Raw genomic sequence first — 12,642 nt, forward strand, 5'->3', positions numbered from 1 at the left:
GATTGAATGAGTGCTAAAGTCAAGCAATCCAGGACATGGAAAATGTTTTAAAGGTTTAAAAATTACAAGGATGGCACAACATGCAGAAAAACCTTAAAACTGTGTCCAGCCATATACTGCAACCTTATGATATGTCAGATCTAGCACTAACACGTAACAGATTATCGTCACCTGCATGATGCAGTCAGGAGGCAAAGGCACTACACACAGAAACTGAAAGTAAACACTGTATAAGAAGTGAGCAAGGAAGTGGTGAATAGCTAGGTTTACGGTTCCATTTTCTCCCCACTGTCCCATTTGCACCATTCAATGACAGCAAGCTGATGATCCCCACTGCCTCTGGCTGTATTTTGCCAACATCCTCTGCTTCTTCCCACAAAGCATACAATGTCCCAGTTTCTTGCACAAGGAGCTTTTCCCTACTACTGGGAAGGAGGTGGGCAGCCGAATCTGAACTTGCGTTGAAACAGACAGGCTGAGTGGCCTGCACTGTATCCAATATAAGGTACATGCCGGCTGGAGCCCAACTCGGGGTAAGGGGATATTTTCCTTTTGCACCTTTTCCATTTTCACTATGTCTTTTTTGAGATGCGGCGACCAGAACTGGACACAATACTCCAGGTGTGGCCTTACCATAGATTTGTACAACAGCATTATAATATTAGCCGTTTTGTTCTCAATACTTTTTCTAATGATCCCAAGCATAGAATTGGCCTTCTTCACTGCCGCCGCACATTGGGTCGACACTTTCATCGACCTGTCCACCACCACCCCAAGATCTCTCTCCTGATCTGTCACCGACAGCTCAGAACCCATCAGCTTATATCTAAAGTTTTGATTTTATGAGATCAAATCAATACTTATGAATAAAGTATTGTGATCTTAGGCAAGAAACTGTTGGCCCAACCACATGCAATACATGCTCCCTCCAGGGCAACTCTCTGCATGTAGAGTACACTATTTGCAGATATTAAATCATGACAAATCAGACAAACAGTGTGATGCAAGAGAGGATTAGACCCTCAGGTAGATCTCTGTCTTCTCATTCCTCTAGCATAACCTAAAGAAACAGGTGTTTTGTTTTTTTTAAAGTAGAGGTCAAGAATAACTACAAATGTTCACCTGCAGCCACTGTGACTGGTCACTATGTCCTGATGTCCAAGCATTCACTTTGCCTTGTTTGTCTAGTCGAGCTTTTCTAGCTTCCCATGTAAACATGTCCATGTTGAGTGTTCTGAAGATGCTGGAAGCAGTAATCTGATAATCCTGTATGTGACCCGATTTCATTCCCAGTGGTTCAGAGCAACCTAAAGAAGTGAAAGAGTATCTTTGAAATTATTTATTTCAGTGATCTATAGCTCCAGAGCAGTGGTATCCAACCTTTAGGAGCCTGTGGACCACAGAGGCAAAAACTGGAATCAACATGGGCCACATGCAACCTCCCACCCCTGCACACACAAAAAAACTATTAAATTTATAATAATAATAGAAGATTCATTAGGCATGTATTCGATATATTATTTACATAGATTTGTGGGTTGATGCTTTTGTTGCTGACTGTGGGTGGTCTATTCTCTGCCCTCTCTGGTGGTCCATGAGGAAGAGTTTCCTGAGTGAGCATTCTCCCACAGACTACCAGAGAAGGTGGAGAACAGAGCATCTACAGCTGCAGCCAACACATCAGTGCTGGCTGCAGACGGTCTGTTCTCTGCCCTCTTTGGTGGTCTGTGGGGGAGAGCTCGCTCAGCAAGATGCTAGACATGGTCAAAGGCAGCCCTTTTTTCTGAGACCTCATGGACCACTTCTCAGGGTCTTACAGACCACATGTTTGGAACCAGCGATCTAGAGGTTTGAAACTTGCACAAGAGTGCCCAAAGCTTTTCGAGGGCAGTGGGATTCAAGTAATTGTTTAACTGACTACATTCATTTAATTTTGGGGGGAAGATACACAAGTAAATACAAACATGTCACTTGAGTCTGATTGTAGCACAGCTGGTTCAAGACAACCTGGAGTGTGTGATGGCATACCAAATGTGGCAGCCTGATGTGCCAACCTCTGCTTCTCTTACCCCCTGACTTAAAAAAGAGGAGGGGGCAGAGCAGAAAAGGAAGTGCAGAGAAGAGGACTTGAATGTTTCTTCACATACTTAATTTGATCAAAATCAAGCTGTAGCATAAGTTTTGTGGTCTAAAGTTAATGATCTATTTATGCTTCTGAATTCCCATACCATTGTATGCACCCAAAGCAATTTGGAATCTTAAGCAATTACTTAAAAACAATGACAAAATATGGATGTATGTATGACAAAATATCATTTAAATAATCACTGAACAATACCAGCACTTTAAAACATTTTTTTTAAAAAGTATGGAAGCAATGTACCTATATATTTAGCTTTCTGCCTTAGGCAAAATTTAGCTACAATCCAAGGTATCTCCCTGGATACAAAGAATTAATTTCAGATGATATAAATAGCAAAGAGGTTTTCTTTACTGCTTAGATCATTTTTTTAAAAATTATTGTAAGCAAGCAGACCATGCATGTTGGAAAAACATGTTTCATTTATTCATTAATTTACTGATTCGCTGAAGGCATTAGTATTGATAAGTGAATATGGGCTTATAGCCATAATTACAATACCAAAATCAAGAACCAAAAGTTATTTTTATTCATCTTCTGTATCAAGTTTCTCTAGATATTTTTCTTTCACCACAGGACCTAACCAGTAAGGAGAAATTATTCTCCAAAGCATTGGTATCATAACATTCTTTTTATTTTCTTTCTCTTGCAAAGCATCTGCAGTTTGTGTGCCATTGGAGCATTTAGCAGCAGCCATGTGAGGATTATAGATTGCTGAAAAACAGAGAGGGTCATGGACCTGTGTATTATAGCAGTCTTGCTGATTCAACATCACTCCAGCAAAGCAGGGTTTCTTTGAAGGTTTCTGTATCCAAGTGTGGATCTGATCTTGCTCTTCTTTGTTTGGAGATTTCTGGTGGAAATCTGGTGGAAACCGCACAGTGATTCCACTGCAGTGTGGCGATCACACTGATCTTGTGGTGATCACAAGATCACTGATCACACTGTGGTGATCACACTGATCGCCACCCTGAAGCACATTCCTTTTGATGCCTTTAGACAACAGGCACATGGAAGCCAAGTCTTTGTTTCTTCAGTATTCTTAACATTTATTATTCTTAATTTGAAGTTAGGAGATGTTCTCATTACAAAGCATGATATGCCAGCAAATTAAAAAAAGGGGGGGGTACAGTGGGGTATCTTGTTCTTTTTCTTTGAATGTGACCATATTTGATAGCAAGTGATGCTCTTACTTCATCAAATTTGTTACCCCTGAGCCACTTAGGGCACAATCCTAACCAACTTTCCAGCACCAAGGTAAGGGCAATGCAGCTCCAAGGTAATGGAACAAACATTCCCTTGCCTTGAGGAGGCCTTTGTGACTGCCCTTCAACTGCAGGATGTAGCACATACCCCACTGGCACAGCTATGTCAGAGCTGGAAAGTTGGTTAGGATTTGGGCCTGACTCTTTGAGTTCAGGTGAATCCAACCACTGAAGAACTAAGATGCAGAAAAATAAAATCTCACCCCATTACCACCAAAGTCCCCTATTCTAACTTTGCAAGATTCGAGCACGGTTGGAGGAAACATCTTGCCAGGCAGTATTAGTGCATGAAGAAGCTGCTGGCAAGAAGCTGTGAAGCAAAATAAGATGCACGAGCCCAGTGCGTAGTCAATGGAAACATGTCTTCTTCCTCCCCTACTGATAGTGAGAGCGGTAGAAGCACTTCATTTACTCACAGTGATATAGGGCCAAATGCTGTGCATCCCCTCTGTTGCCAAAATGAGGGGCATGCCAAAATGGCTCATGCTACATCCTGTGGGGGAGGGGGGCAGTTGCATAGGTCTCCTTTAGGTAAGGAAACATTTGCTGGTGGCTTGGGAATGTCAGGTAGGGATTTAATCTGTGTGCCATGAGAAAATTACAGGGAGACCAGTCAAGGAAGCTGCTTCACAGCAATTGTCCAGAGTGGGTCAGGTGCCCTTATTTCCCGATTCAAATGTTTACTTCTGATCAGGTTTTCTTACTAGACTGAACAAGAAGAACTTGCAGACTACATACTGTTTTTGCCTTTAGAGAGCTGGGCATGACAATCATCCAGTTTTGCTGCAATCCCCGTTTGATTGGTTTTAGAGTTGAGGGTTGCTTATCAATGACTCTCAGCTTTTCAAAACAATTTGTTTTTCCACTCTGATTCTATCTTTGGCAGAGAATGAAATAACTGATTATATTTCTCTGGTTTTTCTGCATTGTGTCCAAGATACAAGTGGTGAAGCGAAATCTTTTCATATTTCTGAAGATGGTTATTTGTAGGTTGTCTAAGGACTACTATTGATTTTCAAGTAGTTTTCTACTCAGTAAATGCATTTCTTTTAAGATTTTTTTCTAAAGTTAAAAAAAAAAGACCAGAAAGCATTTTGGCTTGAGACAGAGAGCATGAGACTAAGCAAATTAGCAGCAGTATTCTATAATTTTCAAAATGGGAACTTTAGAAAGCTGAAGCTCCTATATCACCTATACTGCATGAAGCCAAATTGAAATGGAAAAGGGAGTTTGAACTGTAAGTGATTCACCATACTTCCCTTAGGGCTATATAAACCACTGGAAAAAAAAAAACTTCCACCTCCTCCCCGCACTCTATCAAAGCATTCCATCTGGTCAGAGGTACTGGACAAATTGAATGAACTGATATAGACTCATTTTTCTTGATTGCTTAATTTGCTTGTTATGACCTGCAACTGACCAGTGTTCTATCAAGCAACCAGAATGGAATAAAGTTTCCTATCACTTTTGAAATGAACTTCTGTAAAGGGTATTGACATTAAAAATTTATGGTAGGCCCTTAAAGACAGAGACCGGTTGGAGTCGGTCATCCTGGTTCAGATATCAAAGCAAGCTTACTGTCCATTCAATAATATACTGATAGTAAAAATAAAGCTGTGGAAAAGTTTTTGTGCTGGACCACTTTAAGCATTGTATGCCTAGGACTATAAGCTTAGTACTCTGTGTTGTATCAAGAAAAAGCAAACATTTTCTTTAGTTGCTTTGAGTTCTATGAAAAAGAAATGAGAAGTTTCTACTTAAATCAGTGAATGGCGTCATCTGATATTGATACTATGTGTTCTGTTTAAGAGATGGCCTGGTCCTTCTCTGTAATTCTCACCTCTGACTCTTTTAATACATCTTCAGTGGAACACACATTTCGATAGAAAAAAAATGCCACTCCAAATATATCAGGATGGGCTTACTTGTCCATATGTTTATGCACTAAAATCAGGGAGGGGGAATATTGACTCTAGGTGTGCCCCAAGTACAGTATTAAGGAAGTATAGAGGTCACCAGTATACTAGTCTTCTGGCATAAACACTATACATTTTTAGGGTACATACAGATGTACCACACTGACATAAGGGGTTAGGATTGTGTCCTATGTCTCAAAGAAGAAAAAAGATTGTAGATTGTAGGCCCCTCATGCATGCTTTACATTCCTGTCTATATGCATACATTAGCAGTGCAGCTGACAAGCAGAAGATCCCTGGTTCAATCCCTGGCATCTGGTTAGCAAGGCTGAAGAACATAACCCTAGAAAGCTACCATCCAGTCAGCCATCACAGAAAAGGTCAAGCCAATAGACCACCAACCACTTCATATGGTAACACAGGCCTACAAAACTGAGGGTCAGAAAAGTTTCCCCTAAACTTTATGGTGGTTTGATATGAATTTGGGGTGCTGATTCCAAAAATGGCATCTGTTTTGCCTATCACATCTAGTTTTGGAGATATAGTATAGCCTCTTTAGTGAACGGTTCAAGAAGCTTCCTCATGAGGAAGCCACAGTGTAGGCTTCCTCATGAGGAAGCTGCTTGAACCATTCAAGAGGCTGTACTATATCTCCAAAACTAGATGCGATAGGGCAAAACGGAAGCCATTTTTGGAATCAGCACCCCAAATATACCCAGGAATTGGTGTAACGTTTAAGGAAGCAAAATGTGTGTTGGCCTGTGTAATATTTAAACAGGTTGTCAGGGATCAGTCGTTCTTATAATGATCCGTTTGTTACAATTGGGCTAATATATGCAATTTTGGGGTGAATGTTTATAATACTTTTCTTATGCCACCTGGGCTGCGCCAGTCCCATTCCAATGATACTTTCAGACAGCCAGGAAAAACAGATTTGTTCTGCTAAGTCCCTTTTAATCAATTGAATGTTGCTGCTAAGCTGATATGGTTTTTGCAATTATTTTTGGCTTTTTTTTTTTTTTAAAGAGAATTGTTTTTATAACGTTTGTCATATATTCATTCATTTTATGGTAAACCATTTCAGGACAGTATGATACACAAGTGACCTATATATTTAAATAACAAAATACGTACAGTGATGCCTCGCAAGACGAAAGCCTCGCGCAACGAAAAACTCGCAAGACGAAAGCGTTTTGCGATTTTTTTGGTGACTCACAAGACGAATTTTTCTATGGCCGTGCTTTGCAAGACGAATTTTTTTGCATTTTTTTTTGTTTTGGTTTGTTTTAAATCGCACAACCGTTAATACCCAGGATGCATTGAAGTTTTGTGCTTGAAATTTTTGAAATCTTCTGTACAGTATGTATGCCTTTAAAGAGCACTTAATAAACACTTTGTAAACCAAATTTGACTTTGTTCTGACTTTTTTTGCCCATAGGAACGCATTAATTAAATTTCAATGCATTCCTAAGGGAAACCGCGCTTCGCAAGACGAAATTTTCGCAATACGAAACGACTCGCGGAACGAATTAATTTCGTCTTGCAAGGCATCACTGTATTTGTTATTTTGTTATATAACAAGTACAGGGTGACCTGCCCCCCCAAAAAAACAGAACCCACAAATCTTTGAATAAAACTGTTAATTTTAATTTTTCTTTGGAAAGAACATGACTTTTATGCAAAGCGACCAAGATAACTGAAACTTTGGGGAATAATCGTACACAGATTGAAGTTTGAGTCCAGTAAGTTTCTTGAAATTTACTGGACCTTTGTAGGATTTAATAAAATTTTTATGGGTTCTGGGTTTTTTTTTTTTGGGGGGGGGTCACCCTGTATGATTTGTTTATAACAAATAGTATAATTATTGGCTAATGACATGGGCAGCCCAATTTTATCAATCATTCGGCTGTGCTGGTGAAACTTACAGTGTCACAAAATGCAAAGCTTATGATGAGCAATGGGGCCACTGCTGGAAATGGCAGTGGCCTCCCAGTGCCAGAGCATCAGCAGTGGGGGTGGGCCATGGGCGAGAAGGGGGAGAGAGTGGGACGACTGGGAGCATTTCTGGGTGGGTGGGGGAACTGGGGGCAAGCTGTCCAATCAGCCCCCCCCCCCACAGGATGCAGTGCATGCCTTTTTGGCACAGCTGCATTGGTGCCAGTGGCAAGGGATAGGAATGGGGTCTTAATGTGAAGTTACTTGATTGGGAAATTTGCAGTCAAAGTCAGGAACTCAAGGAATGCTTCACAAATTACATATTTATATTTACAGATAAAACACTTGACACAGACTCTTAAAAAATGCTTCTACCAATGTATGTTCTGTATTTTGCATCTAAAGGGGCATGGGTTCCATGAAGCCAGAGATGGCCACAGGTCCTTGCCATTTGTACTCCCAGTGGAAATGACATTGTTTCTTCTATCTATTATATGAAGCTACTATTCGTCCCATTTACATCAATAGTGAACATCCCATTCATCAATAGTGAAAAGTAGTTCTTAAATTGACCAGGTCATGCCCACAGTCCATAATTTTGTTAGTTGCATTGAGCACTCTTGGATAGAAGTCAGGATAGGAAGTTAGTAGCTAAATAAATAGGATTTATTACAAACTAGAACTCTCTGTATCCTATCACATAAAACAAATTGGGCCACCAAGAGCTAAATAGCATTCATTTATCTTTAAGAATCATTTTTATGTTTCAGTGGAGAATCCAATTGTTCTAGAGAGCCTGGCCACCATGACAGTTCAGAAGTATAATGACCTTGAAATAAGATGAGATCACTGAAATTGATTCACTTAGTAGCTTTCACAGTTCTTTGAGAAAAACAATTCCTAGTCATTTTGGCAAGGACTTACTTGAAATTGTGCTTCAGTGGATGGGAGACACACAAAAAAGAAAATTTAATAAGGCAAACACCTGGGCACAATTTTCTCTTTACTTCTATCTGTATTGGAAGAGGGCCACAGCAAGATTAATGCATTAACTTTTCATTTTGGAACCTGGTTTTGTTGTCACTCGAGAACCAAAAATTATGTAACATGGGCTGTTTTGATATATTACTAGTGCTCTAGCTGACTGCTTGTATAGTAAGGAGGCAGCTATATAAAAATAATCTCAAAACGAATTTTGTGTAGCAGTTGCCATATGAAAATAACGCTGGCACTTTGACAAAGACAGAGAATTTTATGTGTTTCATTGAATCTGCAAGGGAATGACACTTCCATGCAGAAAGGAGCTGGGTCAGGCTTTACATTTTTGTGCTATGACCCTTCAACACACACACACACAAAAACCCTTGAAAAGGCTGATATTGACTCCACTACTTCATTTACTTCTGGTACAAGACACACTGAAGGGATTCTGCTCAAAAGCAACAAAACAAAATCAAATCAAATAGCACTGAAAGCAACCAGGCTCAGCAGCATACTTAATTTCTCCTGGAAAATTCTTCAAAAGAAGCTAGAAAACCCTTGTAAACCAAAAAGGTCTTCTAAGCTATACCTTCAAGAAGCTGCATGGGTGAGAACTCCAGAACCCAAAGGGGATACTGTGGCTTAAATGGGAACAGGGCAGCCCAAGTATCTTCTCAAAATGTTGCTGTAATAAGAATATATGCACCTGCTGAACTTCTCTGTGGAGCTATTACAGTCATAAAAAACACATTGCTTAGCCAGGCTTGGTGTAAACCTTTGGCTAAAACAGCTTAGGTTCCCAAACCTTCCACTTCAACATTTTGGGCTATGAGTTTTCCTTTCTTGTTGTCTGTTGTTTAGATTTGTTAAAGCACATTTTGTGCATAACACAAATAGCATATTTGTGCCCTACAGTGACAAGGATCAAATTGGCTATTAGAAGGTGGGGGAAATGTGTTTGGATTCACAGGGAAAATTTATTCATTTATTTAAATGATTATATCTTGCCTTTCCCTCCAAATAAGCAAAGCACACAAGGAGGCATATAGAGTGGGGGGGGGGAGCAAACAGTAAAATGCCAAAATTAGAATGAAATATAAACTGCACTACCCATAAAAACATGAAGAATAGTACAATTACAAAACACAACCACAAAACCTCAAGAAGGGATGCCTTATTAAGAAGGGATGTCCTGGTGAAAAAGTCTTAACCCCTCACTAGAAAGTTAACAAGGACGATGCCTGATGTGGCATGCCAAATGTTAGCCCCCCCTTTACCCAGTGATGGGTCAGGCTCCCAAGGTCCTGTGTTCTAGCTCAGCAATCTCCTCTCCACCACATTTTCTCTTCCCCCTCTTCCTTTTCCAAGTCAGGGACTGGAAGGAAGAGGAGCAGTGGAGGCAAGTAGGTGAATGGTGGGGGTACCCCCACCAATCTGCTGCCTGTGGTAGCCATTTTCATTGGCCAGGGGAAGGGTTGTCCCTGATCTTAGAAAACAAAAAGAGGATACAGAGAGTGCATTGATAGAAATGCCTCTCTCTCTCTCTCTCTCTCTCTCTCTCTCTCTCTCTTTCTCAGATACTTGAACTTGAGGCTATTCAAAGAAATTCATTTGCAGTAGGTCCGTTTCTGTACACAGTGCATAAATGCTTTGCCACCTGAAGGTGGTGTTGGCTACTAGGTTTCAAGAAAACAGAATTACAGCCCAAAAGTGCTTCCAGCAGTGTGCAAAGTAGAGTCCTGTCCAAGTGTCTGCAGAAAGACTGGTGCCTTTCCGCATGTACTGGGGGATCGCCAGCCACCTGGCAGAGTAGGTAATGGGGAAGGCAGGGTTGGGGAGGGTGGAATGAGGCAAAATCTGGCAAGAAAGGGGAGAACCGGGGTGGGAAGGCTGGGGAATGAGTGGATCCAAGAGCGATGGCACATACTGAATTCTTTCCTCCTTTTTTGCAGACTCCTCACGCCATTTCCCTCCTTGGACTTGTGCCTGTGAAATAGCTGGCGCAGGTCTGAGGAGACCCATTATAGAGTGGGAGGCTTACTGGGGAAGGGCATGGGAATTTAAATCCTCTTTCCCATCCAAAGCGTCCAGATCCCCCCCACTGAATATAGTGCACACCTTTCAGTGCGGCTGCACCAGCGGGGGAAAAGGGTTTGGACTGGGCTGCTAGACAAATTCATGGAGGATAGCCTTATCAGTGGTTGTTAGCAATGTTAGCTACAAATGGCCCCTTCTTATCAGAGACACAGTACTGATGATTTCGAGATGCTGATTAAATCAACCTTCAATTTGTTTCAACAAAGGTAATTATTATGTTCGTGGCTGTATAAACAGTCCACAAAATAAGGTTTGTGACAATGCAAATGCAATAACATTTTTAAAGCGCTATCTCAGGCTTTGATCATGTCAATCTGGCTGGAGGCACACAAAATGCAAATTATACACTCCTGGAGCAGAAGACAGCTGGTTACATCCAGATGAAGAAGATGCTACTACCCAAGCTGTTTCTCCATTTATATCCACAGATCGCTCTTAATTATTTGTTTTCATTTGCCACTTATAAAGTTTACAGATAGATGGATAGACAGTTCCTAGGCACAGTTTAAAACCTCTTCACTGTTATCATGTAGGTATTACAAGAAAACCTTTACCTGATAATTCACACCCAAGGAGTTCCATTCGCAATGTACAATGCCTTCTACAAACTTGAGGATACAATCGTATGTACTGAGATTTTATAGGTGGGGTGAAAGAGTTGGCATAAGGTGTATTATTATCAACATTTCCACGGAATACCTATGAAAAAACAATACATTGCAGACAACATCAGAATCACATTTGGAACTATGTCTTTAAATTATTCTTTGCGTATTGTGCCATCCCACTAAATGACAGTTTGCAAGAACAAGAGGACTGACACAACAAACTAGAAAATATAGAAACATTTTAGAAATATTTTGCAGCATAGTCTAACACAATTCATTGCTACTACCACCTGACATTTCTTTAATATAACCAGAAGGTCTACAGCCATTATTTGATAGGTGAGATAGGAACAACACAAAGACCAATGACTGACAAGGTGTGCATATAGGCAAACATTTGCAAAGTGGTAACTTCATCTTTAACATCTTTCCAAGTCGTTGGAAGGACTTACCACTTTTGTTACCCTGGATTTCTAACTGGCTAGGGATGTGTGGCAACGCACTCTTTGCCAGTTCATGAAACATTACAGAAGAAAGGATCAAGCTTAACTAACAGCCCAATCCTGAGCTGCCAAGCTCCCAAGGCTTCAGTGGCACCCAAAGAGTTGCCACAGCATTCAGGCAGCTGCAGATGGCTCCTTGGGGGAAGGGGACATCTGTCCCCTTACCCCAAGTAAGGAAAGTGGCCCTGCAAAGGGGCTCCTTGACTCTGTGCTGGCTAAATAGCTAGCACAAAGAAGCTCCTGCCCGCTCCCTCCCCCAACATGCCTCCCCCCACACCCCCACTCACCTCTCTGCTGCCCGGTGCTTAGCATGGAGTACCGGGCGGCGGTCAGCACCAGCCCAGCACAGGCTTGCGCTGAGCCTTCTCCAGCACTGGCCCAGCACTGATTGCCACAAGCGTGCTTTACGGCATGTTTGCAACAGTGCACGCTGGCAATGGGCCAGTGCATGTTGAATAGGATCAGGCCCTAAATCCCCCACTGCCAATGCAGACTTGTAAAAGGTGTGCTGTATCCTGCACAGGGGGGCTGTTGCGGATGCCACTTTGAGGTAAGTAAACTTTTGATCCCTTACCCTGAGGCAAGCCTAAACTGTCCCAATGAGTCTCATCAGATCTATGTCAGCTATTATGCTGGCGCAAAACTGAGGAGAATATGGGAAAGGGAAGGTGAAAAGGAATAAGGTTAGAATATGGCACATGCTGGTGCCACCAAGATCCGCTCTCCCACTCCCATTCCACTTCCTGCCTGCCCCCTCCCCACCCAGAAACTCCCCATTCCTCACCTTCCCTGTTCCACCCACCCCAGCTGCTCCCTGACCCCATTGCCTTTATCTTGATACATAGAGGGTAGGTAGCATGGAAACTAGCCTATCCCAACACTGCAAGAATGTGAGCATTTCAGAAAACTAACTTGCAATAGTCCCTCCCCTCAACACTATTTTGTTGACTGCCCATATTGGTTTCAGGGATGACTTAAGGGGTGGTTTAGGTTATGTACTGTTAAAGGGACATTGGCTGACCCCAGGACCCATACAGGAACAAGCAGATGCAGCAGCGGCTCCGTGTGCAAGCCTTTTGGCTAGAAGACCAACACTGCCATCACCTTCTGCTCCCTTCCAGGTTTGGCTGATTGGGGTGGGAGAAGAAAAGAGCTGATTTCAGTCCCTCAGTGATGGTAGTGGCTCATCCCCTTCCA

At 41.7% G+C, this 12,642-nt stretch overlaps 1 protein-coding gene across 1 annotated transcript in view; it reads right to left on the minus strand.

Moving 5' to 3' along the window:
* EDIL3 (EGF like repeats and discoidin domains 3) overlaps positions 1–12,642 on the minus strand; it is a 190,856-nt gene that overhangs the window by 48,719 nt on the left and 129,495 nt on the right. The window contains exons 8-9 of the mRNA XM_066612550.1: positions 10,889–11,033; positions 1,123–1,307 (exon numbers count right to left, since the gene is read on the minus strand). Coding sequence (XP_066468647.1) covers positions 1,123–1,307; positions 10,889–11,033 — 330 coding nt within the window. The remainder of the gene's footprint in view (positions 1–1,122; positions 1,308–10,888; positions 11,034–12,642) is intronic.

This window comes from Tiliqua scincoides, chromosome 2 (genome assembly GCF_035046505.1).
Source record: "Tiliqua scincoides isolate rTilSci1 chromosome 2, rTilSci1.hap2, whole genome shotgun sequence".
NCBI lineage: Eukaryota > Metazoa > Chordata > Lepidosauria > Squamata > Scincidae > Tiliqua > Tiliqua scincoides.